The sequence below is a fragment of the Gobio gobio genome, assembly GCF_949357685.1.
Source record: "Gobio gobio genome assembly, chromosome: 10".
NCBI classification, from domain to species: domain Eukaryota; kingdom Metazoa; phylum Chordata; class Actinopteri; order Cypriniformes; family Gobionidae; genus Gobio; species Gobio gobio.
The window spans coordinates 58156602-58177548 of record NC_137116.1 but is presented as its reverse complement, the minus strand read 5'-3'; the positions used below and the strand labels follow the sequence as shown (position 1 = coordinate 58177548).

At 39.4% G+C, this 20947-nt stretch overlaps 1 protein-coding gene across 2 annotated transcripts; it reads left to right on the top strand.

The window, feature by feature from the left end:
* Positions 1-11037: 11037 nt before the first annotated feature.
* LOC307132359 (macrophage mannose receptor 1-like) lies at positions 11038-19991 on the top strand. Of its 2 annotated transcripts, none has more exons than XM_079826607.1 (6): positions 11038-11142; positions 12408-12812; positions 12980-13147; positions 17477-17785; positions 18059-18159; positions 19198-19991. In XM_079826607.1, the coding sequence occupies exons 1-6, from the start codon at positions 11097-11099 to the stop codon at positions 19252-19254; spliced, it is 1086 nt and encodes a 361-aa protein (XP_079682733.1). In that variant the 5' UTR covers positions 11038-11096; the 3' UTR covers positions 19255-19991. The 2 variants fall into 2 exon arrangements, with proteins under 2 accessions (XP_079682733.1, XP_079682734.1); XM_079826608.1 differs by having other exon boundaries at positions 11059-11142; positions 17477-17682; positions 19198-19842.
* Positions 19992-20947: the final 956 nt, after the last annotated feature.

Sequence of the window (20947 nt, the reverse complement as noted above, 5' to 3'; positions counted from 1 at the left end):
AATAAACAAGTTGCGAAACATATAACTTTTTGTTTTACCTATAGCCATCGTCTCCCTTCCTTGTAACGTTACTTAATTGTGATGCATTACATCCTTGCCAAAAAGTTAAATCCATGTCATTCCTCTCTTGTTATTCCAAGCATGCTTAATTCACTCATCATTTCAGCTTTAAAAGTCCACTTTATGACACGGTGACGGATGACAAAAGCATCTTTGCAGATTTGCATTTCGACTCGAGTTAATAACTGTTTGCCTTTTTGAACAATAATAACGATTGCTCGTTCGGTGGCTGCTGACGTCAGCATTATTTATTTGCTATTATCTCTGTGAGCCGAGTCTGACCACCAAAACTTTAAGATTAAACAAGACGGTTAATTCATATTATCCCGTCATTATATGACCCGGCTGATCATTTAAAATATAGACCCGAACCCATATGGGTCCCGGGTCGGGTCTCGGGGGCTCCGCGAAGACCTCTATACCTCTATTTTCTTTTTTTGTGATCAAATTATTATTTTTTTATATTCTTTTAGAGAAACAATACATACAGGTATATACAAGCCACAAAATTAGAGTATAAATATATATATATATATATATATATTCACATACATACCTATACATAAGCATATATAATAGAGCATATGATTAGCAAAATATAAGAATAAAAAAAAAATATATATATATATATATAATAATAATGATAAATAAAATAGAAAATTAAAATAGTAAAATTTAAATAAAAAAAAATAAAACCCCAGGTATAACCCACCCACACCCTGGATCCAGATCTTCCAATCTCAGTTACAAATTAAATCTGAAGCCCACGAAGAGTGGTTAGCAGTGAATGCCAAGCCTCTATGGCTGACTCTTTTGCACCGTGGACTCTAGCTGTCGACAACTCCAAGTAAACAATATCCATATATGTTAAAACCCAGGCTCGAAAAGAGAGTGTGGAGTTCCCTATCATAGGTACACTCAACACTGTGAACCGTCGCCATGGGGACACTTCCGGTGTGACGAATGTCTGAAGCCCTTATACCATCACGCCAATTAATTGGCTAGTGGCGCTTAGCGCCGCCCTGAAATACGTCACGTATGAAACATATCAGCGCGCTAAGCGTCAAACCGTCAGATTTCATTCCTTCAGGAAACGGATCATCTGTGCCCTTAGGAAAGCTATTTGCTACTAAAGCTACCCATCGTGTTCACAGCTACTTACCACTGTTTGAGCAGTTTCTTACTCCTCAAAAGCGGACACGATGAGTTTTAAGAAATGTTTGGACCCGTGCGACAGGCTCATTGCTGGAGACGACACTCATGACAGGTGCGTGATGTGTTTGGGCGTTCAGCACGCCCAGGCCGCGCTTAGCGGCCTATCTGACTGTCAGCACTGTGATAGCCTACGCATGAAAGTGCTTCGCTCTAGGCTAACTACCCTTAAAGACCGCCTGCCATTTCTGCCATTTCCATCGACGGCCTTTTCGGGGAGGCCGTAACCACGGTGGTGGAGAAATTTCGAGCAGCAAAGCAACAATCTGCCGTGTTTCGCCAGCTTATTCCACGTCGGTCTAGGGAATTTGACCGCCAGCCGCAGCCAGCTCGCTCGTGCTCGTCTTCCCTTCAATGCCGTGAAGTGCAACGAAGCGAACCCTCTCCTATGGATCCCCCTCGCAAGGACTGGGGACCTAGGACCCGCCCACCTATGCATCAGCGCAACTATAAACGCAAACGGGTAGACCTGATGTCGACGGCTAAAACCTCTCGTCTTCAGGTCCTCAAGAATAACTCCTGATCACTTCGCTCGTCTTCGGAGGCCAGGCACTCCATTGGAGAGTTTGGACGAACCACGCAAGTGCATTCGCATCTCTCACTGTGGCCTCCCGGCTCCGGCCTTAACCGTCCCGCCGCTAAATGCGCCTCGGGTGGTTTCAGACCGGTCCCTATCAACGAGCACTGTTCTTCCTGGTGTCCAAGAAGAAACCTTAGGGCCACACACATGTGGCCCGTTTATGACGGCACACTCCAGCGCCGGGATGGGGGGACAGCCCGAACAGGTAGTTGGACAGTACCTTGTGCAAGATGTCTCCGCCACTTATGTGCCTCGGAGCGTCATGCAGTCAGGCATGTATATGAGAGAAAGCATGTCTGTTTCACATGTTTTTCCTGTTTCCGCAGACGTCAACGACTTTCTGCAATCAGGAACTACATCGACACCTACGGGACGACACATATCCCAAACAGATTGTATAGTTCCATTAGCGGAACACTGGGCCGCGTGGCAACGCCTGCCCGAGGTTTCGCAATGGGTGCTGCGCACCATCCGTCACGGATACACCATCCAGTTCCGCAAATGCCCACCTCTTTCAGGCGGGGTTCTCCCCACGTCAGTGCGTCCATGGGAGGCCCCAGCTATGAGACAGGAAGTTATGTCCCTCTTGGAGAAAGGGGCTATAGAGGAAATACCCCCCTCCCAAGCAGAAGCGGGCTTTTACAGCCGTTACTTCGTGGTGCCCAAAAAGGGTGGCGGATTGCGCCCGATTCTGGATTTGCGTCGTTTAAATCTTGCACTCAGAGTAAACAAGTTCAAAATGTTGACGCTAAAGTCCATCCTGACCCAGATACAAACCGGAGATTGGTTTGTAACCATCGATCTGAAGGATGCGTATTTCCACATCCAGATCGTCAAGAGACATAGGAAGTTCCTCAGGTTTCCTTTCGAGGGCAAAGCTTACCAGTATCGTGTCCCTCCTTTTGGGCTAGCCCTAGCCCCTCGGACTTTTACAAAGTGTGTGGACGCTGCTCTGGCCCCATTGCGGCTCCAGGGCTTCCGTGTTCTAAATTACCTGGACGATTGGCTAATATTAGCTCAATCTCAGGAACGGGCTGTGGCTCATCGAGATCTAACTCTCTGCCACTTGAGGAATCTAGGTTTCCGTCGGAACCTTCAGAAGAGCGTTTTGCACCCGTCCCAGCAGACGACTTTTCTGGGCGTGGATTTGGACTCGAATGTAATGCGGGCACGGCTGTCTCCTGCACGCGTTCAGTCTCTGCAGAACTGCCTGAGCCATTTCAAGATAGGTCACCTAGTTTCTGTCGGTCTTTGCCACAGACTGATGGACATGATGGCAGCGGCATCCCCTGTAGTACAGTTGGGCCTACTCCGTATGAGACCATTTCAATGGTGGACCAAAAGCATGAAGATTTCGCCCCACAGCCATCCCTCCCGCCAAGTCTTGTTGACTCGCAGGGGTTCTCGTGCTCTACGTCCGTGGTTAAACCTCCCTTTGCTCCGCCATGGAGTTCAACTAGCACTGCATGAAAACACTGAAATCCGGCACTATCCGGGCATGGTATACTCCTGTGTAATTTGATGTTTACCGGATGTATGTGGGAAAAAGCGGATCAGAGTAACACGGAACAGTATATTTCCAGAAAAACCCGGAAACCTCACGTATGCGGACGTATACAGGAATCCGTCAAATTTCACGGACATATACAGCTGAAACACTGCTGGGTGTGCTTGGACTGAAGACTGTTAGGTGTGAAGAAGACCTTTCATATGTTAATGACTGACACTTGTGCTGGCTGTTCTCAGAAGGAGGGGGGCAGGGGAGCACTTCAGGATTGAGAATTATCTCTGGTCTACTGTAGGCTACAGCAAACAAGCTTTTTACACAGAAAAAAGAATTCTTAAGGCCCTGAAACACTAAACTGAACTAGCAATGACTAAAGCCGACTGTGGGGTTGGTTCATGTTGCCTGGGTCTGGGCCAAACCATCAGAATGGTGTGGCAGGGCCTTAAAACCACTGCATGAAAAGAGTCTCTTAATCAAATATTTTTTATAAAAACAGTACAAAATAAAAACCCTGTCTGAACATATACGTTCACAAAAAAATCTGAATATGTAATGAAATAAACAAAGAAATGTAATGGAATTAACAAAGGATAATTAACCAAACATTTTAGACTATCCCCAAACAATTTTTGCAAAGTTTTACAAATTGTAGGCAATAATAGAATTAAATAAAAAGGAGATGAAATGTGGAAAATGAAAAAGTTTGTTTTAAAAACACCAAAAACTGATATGCTCAAAATAAAAATATGGAATAAAAAAGAGCAGGGATTCACTTGCTCAAGAAACACAGAAACACAAGCAGATCTTTCAGCTCTGCAACTGTTAACAAAAAGTGTCACTCCAAGATTCTTAACTTTAACACGCTGCAAAAGAGGGGCGTTTTGAGGTTTGAAATCCACCACTCACAATAGATGTAGGTGCAACCAATAAGGTTACCAATAAAAATAAGGCAACCAATAAAAATAATCCTAATTTTACAGAAAAAAACAGTTTTCAGTTTTTTACAGTATTTTCTTGTAATTTTGAATTATGTTTAAAACGATGTAAAATTACAAACAATATCTAAATAAACAACTTGACTGTTATTTTAAGGATTATATCATTAATGACAAATTACAGTAATTCTCATTTTTTTATACAGGAACATCACTGTACAATACATGCCCAACGAAGCCACCCTTACTGCACCACTCAGACTGCTGCTAAGGAAAGATATAGCCTGGCAGTGGCACCCTGAACAACAGTCAGCACTTGAACAGCTGAAAGCAGCCATAACAACGGCTCCCGTTCTCAGACATTTTGACCCAAAAGAGCCTATAGAGGTACAGGCAGATGCCTCAAAAGATGGTCTGGGAGCCACACTGATGCAGAAACGGCAACCAATAGCGTATGCTTCACGAGCACTATCTGTGGCTGAAAAGAACTATGCCCAGATAGAAAAGGAACTGCTGGCCATAGTGTTCGCTCTAAAGAAGTTTCACCAGTATGTTTATGGCGTTCCCATCAGAGTCCAGTCTGATCATAAACCACTAGAAGCGATAATCTCCAAACCCATCGGAGCAGCGCCAGCACGTCTTCAGAGAATGTTGCTTCAGCTACAAAGGTATGACATCCATATCGTCTACACTCCAGGTAACCAAATGCTAATCGCAGACACACTGTCCAGGGCATACATTCAGTCTGACGGAGCAGAAAGTCTTGACCTGAGTGAAGGGAAAGTAATCTATGCAATGAATGGAGAAGCGCTCAGTGGTAACATCATGTACATGATCCAACAAGCCACACAGTCAGATCCTGAGCTTCACCTGATACGGCGACTACATGAGCAAGGATGGCCGGACAGAAAGAAAAATGTCCCACTAGCTGCTCAAGCTTACTGGCCAGTCAAAGACACTCAGCATAGATGGGCTACTCTTGAAAGATGATCGGATCATCATTCCTCGTGCACTGCGACCAGAAGTGCTGAAACGACTGCACACGGCACACCAGGGTATACAGCGGTCTCTAGCACATGCCAGATCATGCTTCTACTGGCCAGGACTCACTGAAGCCATACGTCACATGGTAGAAGCCTGTAGTTGCTGCCAAGAGAGCTTTCCTGAAAATCAGAAGGAGCCACTTATCCCGCATCCGGTTCCAGAGGGACCCTGGCTGAAAATAGCTGCTGACATTTTTGACTTTCAAGGGCGACCATTTCTTCTGATAGTGGACTATTTCTCTAAATACCCAGAAGTCCTACAGCTGTCAGACAAAACATCAGGCTCACTAATAGCAAAATTCAAAGCAGTGTTTGCGAGACATGGTGTGCCTGAGATCCTGATCGCAGATCATGTACCCTTTGCCAGTGCTGAAATGGCTCGATTTGCTCGTGACTGGGGTTTCAACATCACACACTCCAGTCCAAACTACCCTCAGTCCAATGGCATGGCCGAGCGGGCCATAAAGACTGTCAAAACGATGCTGAAAGCTGCTGCTCAGTCTGGTGCTGACCCGCACCTAGCCTTATTGAATCTCCGCAACACTCCTGTCACTGGTCTCAAATACTCTCCAGCCCAGATCCTTATGGGCAGAGTCATACGTTCCACCTTACCAGCCAGCAAAGCTGTCCTGCGACCTTCTGTACCTAAACACGTTCAGGTAGCACTGCAGCATCGCCAATCACAGCAGAAGAGCTGGTATGACAGAACGGCAGCTCCACTTCCAGCCTTAAAAGGGGGACAGAGAGTATCCACGAGAATCAAAAACATGTGGAAACCAGCCACAGTTGTCAGTATCAGAGATGAGCCCCGCTCATATAATGTTGTCACAACATCGGGCACAATCTACCGCAGGAACAGACGCCACCTCAGACCGGACAGGTCAATCAAACCTGATTCACAACCTGACTGTTCCATGTACACTGACGATGACTTGTGCAAACACACGATTCCAGAACCTGTTCAAGCTGAACGACCCCAAAGCGTGGAAAGTGCTGTGCGAGGTTCTGAATGCACTAGAGCTGGACGCACCATCAGACGACCTGCACGGTTCAAAGATTATGTGCTTACTTAAGTATGCTAGACCACTGCTCACATTGCTTTTTACAGTAAATGTTTATTTTCACACTAGTAATTCTACAGCATACCATTTTTTGTTTCATGTCTAATTAACACTTTGTTCAAAGCTTAAGAAGGGGGATGTAGTATATGCAGTAGATGGTTCAGTCTGGGTCACCCCCATACAGTTTGTGTAGTTGGTATGAACCAGGGGTGTACTGCGCATGTCGATATAACTGAGCAGGTGTAGAAGGAACGAGTAAAGAGAAGTTCAACACATCTAACTCTGTGTGTGTGCCTTTATGGGAATTAAGTGTTAAACGAAGAACACAACAAAACCCCTTCGTGTTTCCATCACTTCAATCGTGTGTGTGGTCGTGTTTCCATGGTGCCCTGATGATTACCACTTGAAGTCTGCTACATAATTACTAGTTGCCATATCAACATTATTTAGAGAAAAAATAGCGCCAAAATTACAAAATCTCTGGAAGATGTTACTGAACATGTATTTAACCATAGCAAAAGTAAATTTTTAAATTAAGTTTAGTTTTCATCTCTGTTTTTTGTGTTTATTTAAAATAAGACAAATCCAATAATATTTTAATTTTATATCTGTTATTTAACAGTTGAGATGTTCTTTAATGCTGATCTAACAGCAGAAGACACAAGCCGGGGTTTAATCCCAGTGGAGCAGATGGAGTGTGTGTTAACACTGCGTTACAATGAGCCCCTATTAGAAATATGCCATTATATTCTATACATTTATGAATTCTTTTGAGAAACCATGCATGAGAATAGGGTGAATAATGACTGAGAGTTCATGTTCAGAAATTATTAATCATTATGTTTTGAATTATGCTGTATTTACCGACGTGTTTGTAGTCAAACTGAAAAATGATTTTATTTTTAATGATAAAAAAATGCCTTTTTTTTATTTAAAAAAGTTAATAATTGTATTTTGTTGACAAAATAGTTTAGTTTAGTTAGTTTCTTGATTATATCAGGAAACATTTTAAGCTGTTATTTGGTTACTTTGTGCCCCACCACATGTTATAATGTACTCCACCTATGGGGCATGTTGTCACAGTTCACTTCCATTCTTAAGGGGTAAATCAAGAAAAAAAGTATACACTGTATTAATGAAACACAACCACATAATTGTACTAGACATGTGGGGAATTAATGTGGGAAAAAATAAATACTCTGAACCCTAAGTGGATTTACACAAACTGAGAAAGTCAAAAAGCGTTAGGTTGTGCCCGCTCTCCCCTACAGTATCACCCATCTGCTGGACTTGCACTTCTGACACTCACCTTATCCGCTCACTTCCTGGTTCTGCAAATAAACTCTGTTTACTTCCTACATCTGTTCTCCGTGTTCCCTCTGTTTGTAACAGTTACATAGTGCAGCTTTAAAACCCATGTTTGAGGTTTCCTTGCATTCGTGGGGCAAATGATTGAGGCAAATATGCTATGCCATTCTGTTCTGCTTTGAGCTTTTCAAAAACAAAATATGTTCATTAACGGTAACCTGTGTCATGTGAATAATTTACAAGACACTAATGATTAAGTTACAAACATGTCCTGATAAGCCGACGCGTCTCGAACGCGTCTCGAACGCCCTCAGGTGGTTGATCCCAGTATAGCTCATAACCCCCGCCCTCACCATGAAATGTAATGGGACGTGGAACAAACTATACAATCAAATTACACTTTACACATATTACACAAAAATGCTTTCCCAAAGATGGTTTCTGTCATTTTTAGGCATAATTCCACGTAGAAAAACCTCCTTTGGTCAAGCTGTTTCTTCATTCAGATCATCACATCAATGGACTTTTGTGCTACAAACAATTAGAGAATGCACATTGTTTAACTCCTTGACATCTGTTATGGATGGACTACCAATGGTCTCACCGAAATAGTGTTTTAGACGGCAAGCTGTAGTCTCGCGCTGAAGTCCCGTGGGAACTCAGTTGTAGCCGGTAAAAATGTAAATAGTCCAGAAGGGAGAAGCGTTACGAACCATTTCTTCTTCACTTGTGAGCCGATCATCACTCTTCACACACACGACGCTCCTCCCCCCTGGACTATTTACATTTTACCGGCTACAACTGAGTTCCCACGGGACTTCAGCGCGAGACTACAGCTAGCCGTCTAAAACACTATTTCGGTGAGTTTAAACAATGGCTAAGTTGCTAAACGCATCTCGTTGTCATGTAAGGCCCTATTCATGTTGGACAGACATTTTAATTGCATTTTATGTCTGTTAAGAGGCACAAAGACACTCTTTATGTATATGCCTCCATAGCTGCCGTGTTAGCTGAGTGGGAACTCTGGGCATTAACTGTAACAGCTCTGTGTTGCAAGCACCAATCCGGTTCGTTTTTTTTTTCTATAGACAGTACTCACAAAGGTATAACGATCAAGATTAACTTAAAAATTTAAAATTTAAACTTAAAAAAAGTTAAGAAAAACTTAACTTAAAAGAGTTCTCCTTTAAGTAAGAAATGTACTTTTGCTATGGTTAAATAAATGTTCAGTAATATCTTCCAAAGATTTTGTAAATTTTGGCGCTATCTTTTCTCTAAATAGTGTTGATATGAAGTAAATACACTAATGTAAATTTCCATCCATTTAGCCCAAAAACCGGATGCTAATGGCTTGGTCAAAAGGAATTCTGCGTGTAAGCCTTTTCAGCCTGTCGGTGAAGTTCTCTTAATTTATTGATATCTCATTTTAAATCTGACTCCATTAATAATTTTATCTGACTCCAAATCTAAGTGACTCGATAAAGTGTGCTACATTTAGAGTTTATCAGCTGATTTTACGATTAGTTGCGATTTAATTTAGATCGTTGATTTTCTTTGTATCTTCCTAGTTTTCATATTCGTTCATCGAGAGACCCAATATCGCAGAGAGACAGACGCGTCCGGTTCGCGCGCTCACGGGCACAAAATGATTACTTCTGTAATTAGTCAGAGGGTGCAGAGTGAATATTTTACCTTTAAGTGGTTGCACATGCTCACTCAACAAAAAGTGTAATTTTAGTAATATTCACGAACTGCAACTTGCCAATCCAGCGATAGTGAGGAATCGGAATATCGCGCACGCTGCGCCCCATGCTTCAGTCGTGGCGTCATCGGTGTGATCTATCATAACCCTAGATTTTGCGGTAATAAAGGAGTATACATCGATCCATACTAGAATAATGATTTCAGAATCATACAAGATAAATCAAGATTAACATTTATTTTGGCCAGACAGGAAAAGTAAATAAGTAAACAAGAATCCATGGTACACAACTGATCAGCGTAAAAACATAAAACACAATTGCAAAGCAATATAAAAATATTTTAAAAGAGTCATCATGTCTGGCACAATACATGCAGTTTGGGTCAGTGTCTCAAAGACACTGACCCCCCCACATGGGGGTTCTGACTACAGAATATTCCCCCCTCAGTTGGTTACCCTCGCTTAAATACTCCAACTAGAACAAAAGGGTTGTAAATATTTGCAACACCCCCACCTGGTTTTGGGGGAGTGGATCAGATATCTTTGAAGAGACTCCTCAAAGGAGAACTGAATTATCATTAGTTTTCAATCTTTCTAATACTACTAGTGACTGCAGTGAAACTGAGACCATTTTACCATTCGCACTGAGACCTTTAAAAAGACATCAAACATGAAAGGGATAAAACAATAGATTTACAAGATACATCATCACTGGTATATCTGCATTTGGTGACTTGAAAACAGGGCAAGGAGAGGGCAAAATGGGGAGGGGGGAGGAATGTTTGTCTCCCGCGCTCCCCTACAGTATAAAAACCATTACGTCTATGGAATGTCCTCATAATGTAGTTGCACCAACATGTGTGTGTGTGTGTGTGTGTGTGTGTGTGTGTGTGTCAGTCTATTTTATACTTTTGATGGTTTAGTTGAACCCATTCATTACTGTGTGCTTTTGCCTGCATTAATGGATAAGAAATCTCTTCGGCCTTCTCCTTTTCTAAAAAATTGTAATAACAAAATAAAACCATAGAACCTTTTAATTTTTTAGTGCACTGACAATTTTTTATAGAATTAGTTTAATATATAAACCTTAAGATAAATACTTATGGGCTTACACAATTTTGAGCCGCAAATGATAACCTCGCACTCATTTGAAAGTGACCTATGACATCCTATGGCCTGAAATTCATCTAAACTTAAATGATCTTGTGGACGTGGCTGTTGTGGTTCACGCTCATAGTGGCATCAGCTGCTGCAGTAAATGTGGCATATTCACATGACTAAAGGCCTAAGTTGTAAGACAGACAGTCCCTAAAAATGTACATCTGTAAGCTTGTGGTCAGAGCTGATGGTTCAGAGCCGGATTTCCAGATCACTACAAAGAAAAAATGTGCAAGTAACTATATATAAACTGTGAAGAGCTTTATCAGATATTGTGTGTGCATATTAAAATTATAAACACTATTTTGAAATAGTCTTTTAATTCTCAGTGCATCTATCATTCTATTGCTAATGTTATTTTCCTCAAATAGGAAGCGAACGTTATGTCAGCTCTAGTTGGCAAACAATATTAATATCTCTTGAGAAGTGCATCATCTTTACACTATCATTTTTCTGGTTAAGACAGAGGAAGTCAGTGTGACTGTCACACAAGTGTCTCAGAAAGCTGTAGCTCTCTGATCTGTGACAGCATGAACCTGCTTTACATCCTTTTATTGGTCCTTTGGTCAGCTTTCAGTAAGTGAATTATATTTCTTTAACTCTCTGTAAGGACATAATTTTTTTGCTGTGTGTTTGTAAAGATTGCATTTTATACCATTGAATATCGGATTGGATCAATTGGTAAATTATAAATAAGAATTAATCCAGTATGATTGTATAAAACACCTTCATTTTAATCAATTGTTTAACCCAAATAATTTCCTCTAAAAAATACCTTATATACAGTATTTATTATTCCAATGGGGAGAGAAACTATGATTAGGGGCGAGCAGGCACAACCAAACACTTTTTGACGGTCTCAGTTTGTGTAAATCCACTTGGGGTTCAGAGTATTTATTTTATCTCACATTAATTCCCCACATGTCTACAAATATGTGTTTTTGCTTCACTAATACAGTGTGTACTTTTTGAAATGTCACCACCTCGGGTGTGCATTATTTTTCTAATAATTAAACGGCCCGTCGTCAATTATTCCTTACATGTTTAATAAATGAGCATTATTAATAATTATTAATAATTAATTATTATTGTTGCCTCTAGTAATTATGTGTCATTTTATATTCCCAACCTATTTTGGGTTCATTTTAAACCAGCCATATAGTCATTTTTAAACAATAGTTGAGTTAAATAAAACGGCCCAGAAGGTTGGGCAAACGTTTAACCCAACTGCTGGGTTAAAACAACCCAATCGCTAGGTTTGTCCATTTTCAACCGTTAGGATTGACTCAGAATGTTGTGTTGCGGCTTCTGTCACTCTCACTGCCAAATGATAGACTTTCTTATCAGAGATACAAAGCAGAGTCGGTTTGCAAAGCAACTGTGTTTGTATTTGTACTCACTTATGATCTACCAAGACGTGGCTAATGCATTCCATATTAATATTTATCAAATATTTTTTGCCTTTCTGTTGTTTTTAAGCAGTGAATAGGAAATGAGTGGCCTCACCATATATATATAAATACACCATATAGTGTAAAAACAGGAAACTCTGAGCACATTCTATTCCTACACAGGCCTCTGCACACAGTCAGATTATACATTATACTCTGCATACATGATTATAATGGCTGAATAATCTATTCACATTAATGGCTATATTCAGATTGATTATACTTGATTTATTTATATTCTGATTAATAAAAACCATTTAACACTTGTTCCCACTCTGGAAACCTTAGTTACATTTAGTAACCTTGACTTTCTCCTATTTTGTTTATTAGTAAACTTTACACAGTATGATATGTGCTGCCTATTACAGTGTCTGTTATCATTTTTCATAGATTCAGATGGTACCTTCCTTATCTACAACGAGGATCACAACAAATGTGTGTATGCCGCGAGTGCTACTGTGGTACAGGCTGTGCCATGTGACGCATCTTTCAAAGCTCAACGTTTCCGATGGATTTCCTCTTCACGAATCATCAGCCTCGCTTTTAGTCTCTGTTTGGGGGTCAAGAAGATTAAAGACTGGGTCAAAGTTATCCTTCTACCCTGCAATGTATCGGACCCTGGAAAAACCTGGGAATGTAAAGAGGAGACCTTGTTTGGCTTGAAGGGATATCCACTGCACCTGAATTATGGAAATTATGACGAGCCAAATGTGATGTTGTTTAACGGATCAGGTGTTTGGAGTCGCTGGCTGATTTATGGGACCAAAGAAAATTTGTGTTCCCGTGGATATCAAGGTACGACCAAACGTCCACCTGACCTAACAGATAGACAATTTGGACAGCCATTAAAATCTTATGACTGCCAAAATGTTAAATAAATATGTGAAATACTTTTGCTTTCTTAGTCATTTACGTTTTCCAGATCACATAAACCCCTAATTTCAGTTCTTAATGTTCTGCAGAGATGACTACTATAGGTGGTAATTCATTTGGGATGCCATGCCAGTTCCCTTTTATGTCTGATGGCCGGTGGTACGCTGACTGCACTGTGGATGGCAGGAGTGATGGTCGGCTGTGGTGTGCCACAGTAAAAGATTATGACACGGACAGAAAGTGGGGCTTCTGTAGAAGTAAGACAACACAACTATTCACTACAGAAACATCACTATTTATTATTTAAGGAGCGCCAAAGGCACTTTGTTTAGCAGTGGTTTTCAACCAACCTCAACATCAAGACATATAAAATGATTCTGATTTAAATGCCTTAATTGTTTTGACGGTATTCGATTTAGTTTAGAGAAATGTATTGCAGTTGAAAAAAAAAAATTCGGTAACACTTTATTTTAAGGATCCGGAATTATGCATTAGTTAAAATAGTAATTAATGATTTGCTTGTTCACAATTATGCATTAGTTAAGCATGGACACAATAGTAATTACTGATTAACTTAAAGGGGTGGTTGCATGCGATTTCACTTTTTTAACTTTAGTAAGTGTGTAATGTTGCTGCTTGATTATAAACAGTATCTGCAAAGTTACAGCGCTGAAAGTTCAATGCAAACGGAGATATTGTCTTTTAAAGTTATGGAAGTTTATTGCCTACAAAAACGGCCGGTTTGGACTACAACAAGCTTCTTCCCGGGTTGGTGACATCATAAACCCTTGCTATTAAAGCTCCACTGTGTGATATTTTCCCCCATCTAGCGGTGAAAAAGTATATGACCATCCAGTGAATATTAATTTCTGTTCCTCTCAATTCTGATTTGGTTTTAACTCCTACGGTGGCCGATTTAGTCCAAGATTAACATGGCTTCCAGTTCGACCTCGTCCACATTCGACACGGAGCCATCGAGTGTTAAAAGGCCAAGCTTGAATTTACGGGAATGTCCCTCTTTGGTTAATGTACTTTCAAGATGGAGGGGCAACATGGCGACCCGCATTCAAACCAATAGCACTTATCATTCTATTCATTGTCTGTCTGTCTAATTTATTTTAAAAAAACAAAAAAAAACATGTATATTTCTGTGCTAGACTAACTGAGACTTGTTACAGCACTTGCATATTGCTGATATTGTTGCCCTTCGACTGCTCTAGCTGCTTCTATTGCCCCCATTTGTAAGTCGCTTTGGATAAAAGCGTCTGCTAAATGACTAAATGTAAATGTAAATGTAAATGTAAACCCTCACCCGTATGTATTTTCAATGGCATATTATAAACTTACGAGAATACGGGTTTTGGGAGTTAATTTTAGTACATCATGAAGCTTTGCAGAGATGGACTAAAAATGAACTCCCAAAACTTACTGCCAGATTCTAGAAGCTGGGTTCTTCAAACAGTGGTGCAAGAGGATGTGGTGCTGGTCCTTCAAGAGTCACTCTCAACCTGTCCATAAAGCCTATAACAAAACAGTCTTCATGTATTTTACAACACTTCAGCTTGTGATTCTTATTTAGTGGGAGTCATTTTTTAGGATTCTTTACCTAACTGAAGTCTCTGAGATCCTGACACCTGCACTTCTGGAGACTCCAGGTAGGTTCAGCTCTGGAAAAGGGTGGCGCTGGAGACTAAAGGGTTCCTGATGGTTTCACACTTAATTCTTCACCTTAATTCTTCATTCTTTTGCAGTTAACAGGTGTCTTTTCTCCGCCACATGTTTTTGTCAGATCCTGCTGACCCAACGAGCATTTCACTGTCCAATGGTCATGCCTTAACTGCAATGTCTAGTATTGCATTAGTATTGCATCCTTCTCATGGGCATTTAATAATTGTAGTTTTAAGTTTTTTAAAAGAGTTAAATCTCTTTTTGGGCTCAATTTATCTGTAAAAGAAAACATGCCTAATAATTCTGCACACCTGAATATAAGGTGTTTTTCATTTCCAGCCTTCATGAACAATTATATATAATTTATACATTATTAAATACTAAATTAATAGTAGTTATTAGGATTATTGTGTTTTTGAATTGGTCAAATGTGCCTGGAAAAAAAATATGATCAGAAAATCAACGTGCCTAATAATTCTGTACACAGTGTATACGTACGAATTGATACTGAATCAAGATCGAAATTGATATTTGTGCCAATCACAAACCCCCTCAAGCAGCAAACATCCTCGAAGCAACAACGGTCACACCTGATGTAGACAGCGTTGTTATTAAAATCTCCTTAAATATGCAATATGAAAAAAATTGCTAGATTTATGTTGCAATATGAAAAAATGTCATCACCATGTGAAAAGTGTTCATTGCATCAGCCAAATCCAGCAGTAAATATTAAGTAAATGTAACTTGAATAGTATGCTGGAAATGCACATGTCTACAAAGCCTTGTCTAGATTACTAGATATATAATTATACAAAATATGTTTTTGCTACAAATCCAAATAGAGAGTGAGCTACTCAAATTATCCAAGTAAAGTGACAAACAAAGTAATGAGCTTACAGCCTCAATGATTCATTTAGTGTTGGTGGTTATCTTGTAGATATTTGTAACATTTTAAAATGTCATCTCACTATTCATGATACATTTTAATGCTAGTTTACTCTAATATTCTGACAATTGAATTGCCTGCAGCAAATTGCATGTAATAAAGAAAATGTAGTCTAAATAACGTGCAAGTTATTATAAGCTTTACATAAGTTCATCGCTTTATCTCGTGTTTTACTTCATAATGTGCGCGGGTAATAAACCATATATTTAAAATAAACTATTGTTATTTGTTTTATCCAGTGAAATGTAAGGAGGCAGACTTTGGGATGACTACTGAACAAACTCAAGAGGTTTTTAACCCTAACTGTATGCACTCTTTTCTCAGCACTGGCTTAGACTTACTGTAGTAGAAAATAATGTTTTATTTTATTCATGAGCTTTTTATGTGCCTTTGTTGGACAGCATGATTACTACGTTTACGATGAATACTTTTCTGAGATGTCGGATGAAGGAAATGTGGAAAGTATTATCTAATCTTCTAGTTTTCTCATTTTCTAACTGTATTAAAGGTCCTTGAAATAATAACAATTTATAATAACAAAAAAAGCCCTAATCTCACATACGGGATGTTTTAAGTTGAAGTGATTCTGGCAAATTGTTTTTTTTTTTAATCATTGTTTGTCTTTTAATAAACTAATACACAGGAATTACTTTCCTCAAAACAACGGCATGGCATCATCTTGCTTCCTTTTGACACACTTGATTATTAAAGTATGTTTTGTCTAACTCTTGATGGCGGCTCTGTCGTCGTCAGTGAGGAACCTGGGTGTGCTCTTTGATACCAATCTCTCATTTAAAGCCACGTTTCTAGCATCTGTAAAACTGCATTCTACCATCTTAAAAATATATATAAATTACGGCACATGCTCTCAATGCAAAATGCTGAACAGTTCATGAGCTCAAGGTTAGATTATTGTAATGCTCTACTGGGTGGTTGCCCTGCTTGCTTAATAAATAAACTCCAGCTGGTCCAAAACGCAGCAGCTCCAGTTCTTACTAGAACCAGGAAGTATGACCATATTAGCCCAGTTCTGTCAACACTGCACTGGCTGCCTATTAAATATCGCATACATTTTAAAATCTTACTTATTACTTACAAAGCACTGAATGGTTTACTCTCAGTTTACTCTGGCTCTAATACCTAGAATATCAAAATCAACTGCAGGCGGTCGATCCTTTTCCTATTTAGCTCCTAAACTCTGGAACACACTCTTCCTAGCATTGTTCAGGAAGCAGACACACTCTAGACTTAAAACACATCTCTTTACTATGGCATACACACAGAACATTATCAATTTATATGATTCAAATCAGTTAAAGAATTAGTTCATTTCAAATTGAAAATTTCCTGATATTTTACTCACCCCAATCTCATCCAAGATGTTCATGTCTTTCTTTCTTCAGTCGAAAAGAAATTAAGTTTTTTGAGGAAAACATTCCAGGATTTTTCTCCCCATCATAGACTTCAATGGCAACCAAAATGTTGAAGGTCCAAATCAATGCAGTTTCAAAGGATGGGAGACACTTATAGTGTTGTAAAAATGCAAGTGTTTACAGAGCTTTTTTTAAATACTTTACATTTTAAAATAAACGTCTAAATGTCGTTCAGTAGTCAATATGTAACTAACAAAAGACATTAAGCTTCTAATTAAGTGATAAAAAGCAGTTGCAAATGTTGTATAACATAGCCTACTCATCTTTGCACAAAATGTGCAACACTTTGTTTTATTACCAAATTATATGTAATATATCCTTAATTTAACTTACAGTGCAACATTTTCCTCGACATCTCGCGATTTCGGGGGTACATGAGTTCCCAAACATAATGCATGATGGGATACACTTAGCCTTCAATATTGATCCGAAGTGTGGGTTTAGTGTGCATTAAGGGCACTGCACCTTGGCACAATTTTAGCTGCAGATATTTGTAACATGTTCACATTTCTCCAGCATGTTGATGTGTTGTGTTTCAGATGTTCTAGTGCCGAACATCACAGTGTACGGAAAGATGGAGGACAGAGAGCATGATAGTGTGATAGTGCTGTGTAAGTTTGACCAAATGACTGCAACGAGATACAGTTGGTGGATGAAGATGCGGCTGTCTGTGGAGAGTGAACTGAACTACACCAAGGAAATAGAAAGATGCACTTTGTTAGATATGGAAACATGTGTGTTTACGGTCAGTGTGAGTCCACCTGCTTCCTTCACCTGTGTGCATGAGATTCATTCTGATGGAGGAGTCAAGAACCTGAGCAGCGAGACCTACAATTACAAGCGGTCAGGTAAAACAAATACATCTCTGCTATAGAAGTTTAGATGAAACAATATTGCCACGCGTTTGCATTTTCCCATTTTAAAATATTGTTATCTGTCTTCCTCTCTCTACCTTTCTTTCTTCCTCATCTGCTGATGTTTGGGATGTATAATTAGATATTTAAAAATGCACAGTAATAATACAGCTGATATTTTGTATGTGTCTGTCAAATGTATATAAGCCTAAACTTCTTTTTGCCTGTCATTGCATTTCCATGCATTCTTGGATCATCATGAGGAAGGAGTTTCTTTATTCTACATCTGCTTTTCCTCCTCCATTGCTGTTGTTCTCGTCATCATGACTGTGGCAGTGATCGTGATCGCCATCAGGAGAAAGCTAAAGGTGTGTGTTTCACCAGTTACTCACAGTCAGATCAAAATCTATAAATTAAAATTCATACAAATATGCTGAGAGCTTCTCAAAATGCTTTGTTATCATTACTGGCTCAATCATCCTCTCTTTTGGCTGCTAAAGATGCCTTACAAGAAGCTCAAATATAGACTTGAATACAGATGAAGTGAATGAACAGAGTTTCTCTTCCTCAATCTTATTGCTGACGACTGTAATGGCTTCACACGTTATGTCTACAGTCAGAGCTCGGTATAGTTTCCTGTGTTCCTGCAATTAAATTTTCACACCAGTTGTTGGTGTGAGACGCATTCTGACAGGCAATGCTTTAAAGACAATTCTGGCATTAATATTTGATGAGGTTTACTGTCCTGACTGTGTTTCTGACAGGTTTGTTTTCAGGATTTGATCAGTCTTGAGCTTCAGTGGTTTTCCAGGACACACACACACACACACACACACACACACACACACACACACACACACACACACACACACACACACACACACACACACACACACACACACACACACACACACACACACACACACACACACACACACACACACACACACACACACACACACACACACACACACACACACTGCCCCTGCCCCTAAACCTAGCCCTCACAGGAGACTGTGCAGTTCACTTTCTGTGAAAAAAAACTCATTCTGTGTGATTTATAAGCATTTTGAAAAGTGAGGACATGGGGAACGTCCTCATATTTCACCCTCTTTTTGTAATACCCATGTCATACCCATGTCATTATACACATTTGTGTCCTGATATTTCACGAAAACATGCCCACACACACACACACACACACACACACACACACACACACACACACACACACACACACACACACACACACACACACACACACACACACACACACACACACACACACACACACACACACACACACACACACACACACACACACACACACACACACACACACACACACACACACACACACACACACACTAACCCAGTGAACTCTGTGTGCTCTTTTGTTAACACAGACTCCATCAACACCACCACAACTGATACGGGCAACGACTACACAGATGCATAAATAACCAGAAGACTTTCTGAAGAGAGAAGAACAAATTTTGGTCACATGCTACAATAAGGTTTAATCTGTTAACTTTAATTAGTTAACATGAACCAATAATGAACTACATTTCTACAGCATTTATTAATCTTAGGTATTGTTAATCTCAACATTTAATAATACATTATTAAAATCCAAAGTTGTATCTGTAAATAAACTAAATGAACATTATTATTAATAATAATAAAATGCTGTACAAATATATTTATCATTATAATTTATGTTAGTTAATGCACTTACTTAATAAATGAGTGTTACCCAAACTTTTACTGTAAAAATCTAAGTGATTATACAGATAACCTTTTGTACTTCTTATTTTATTTGGAATGAATAAATACATTTATATTATATTGTTATTATTCTTAATACAATTTTAGAAAAATGTTAATTTGTAGAGATTTTCTTTTATATTTTATGTGATGATGCACATCTAGAACTGTGCACTGCTGATATTGTTTATGAATTGTTTATGCTGTAATATTCCTCATTTGTAAGTTAGAGATAAAAATGTCTGCTAAATGATTGAATATAAGAATAAATGCTTCATTACTGCTGTAGCTTTCATTTCTGTCTACATACAGCAGAGGGCAGTAGCTTATGTTATAAAACACACATATTTCTTATATAATGATTACTTGCATGACAAGACATACTAGAAAATGTGAATTGCAGATGCTAATTACAATGAACTAATACATGCGTAAAAAAGGTGGCAATTTTTTTTTTAGGAACTGGGAAATGAATATGACAAACATGTGCTAGTTCTGTTTTCTAACTAGATCCACTAGGGGGCAGCTGTGTGTAGCTGTGGCTTAATACTGCCATACTCATCTGAATACTCTATACTCTATGCTTCACTCATAAACATATTTTGTTCTGTGAACGAAAGCTCAAAAGAAAGAGGAAAATAGTTAAAAAACATCCTACAGAAATACAACAAACCCAAACTAAATCTGCATGTGACCAGTATACAGTCTATATCTGAACACAACTGTACAGCATGCAGTCATATGAAAAAGAAAGTACACCAACTAACCATAATAATAAAAATCATCTGGTCCTTGGCAGGTCTTAAAATTAGGTAAACAACTTTAGATGAACATCAACACATGACATATTACACAGTGTCATTATTTATTTAACCACAACTAGGCCAAAAATGGAGAATACGTATGAAAAACTAAGTACACCCTTACTGCTCCCATAGGAATTAAGAGGGTAAGTATTAATCAGGCGATGCTAATCAAACCGATCAGTTCTGAACTTTAAAAATGATGCCGCTGAGCATATTAACATATTTAATTACAATTTTGTGATTTCATAACACTGAGCCAATTCACCATTCCATCTTAACTTGAAGCCTTACACGATGTAATGGTGTGGGTGTATGTAGCTTTAAAGGTGCACTATGTAACTTTTCCGTCCGCTAGAGGTCGTCTATTCAAAACAAAGGCGTAGTTTGATGACGGCACGTTTGAGCGCAGAATCTTGGGACATGTGGTCTTCACCTCACAGCCGGTGGGAAAGAATCTGGATAGGACTCAGGCAGAAATCATGTTGATGATGTGATTATTAACGTTACTGTAGTGAAGCAGAGCAGGACGAGTGTTGTGGAGCTGAGGAACCGCTGGAGCCATTGATCATAAGATCAACGCAAC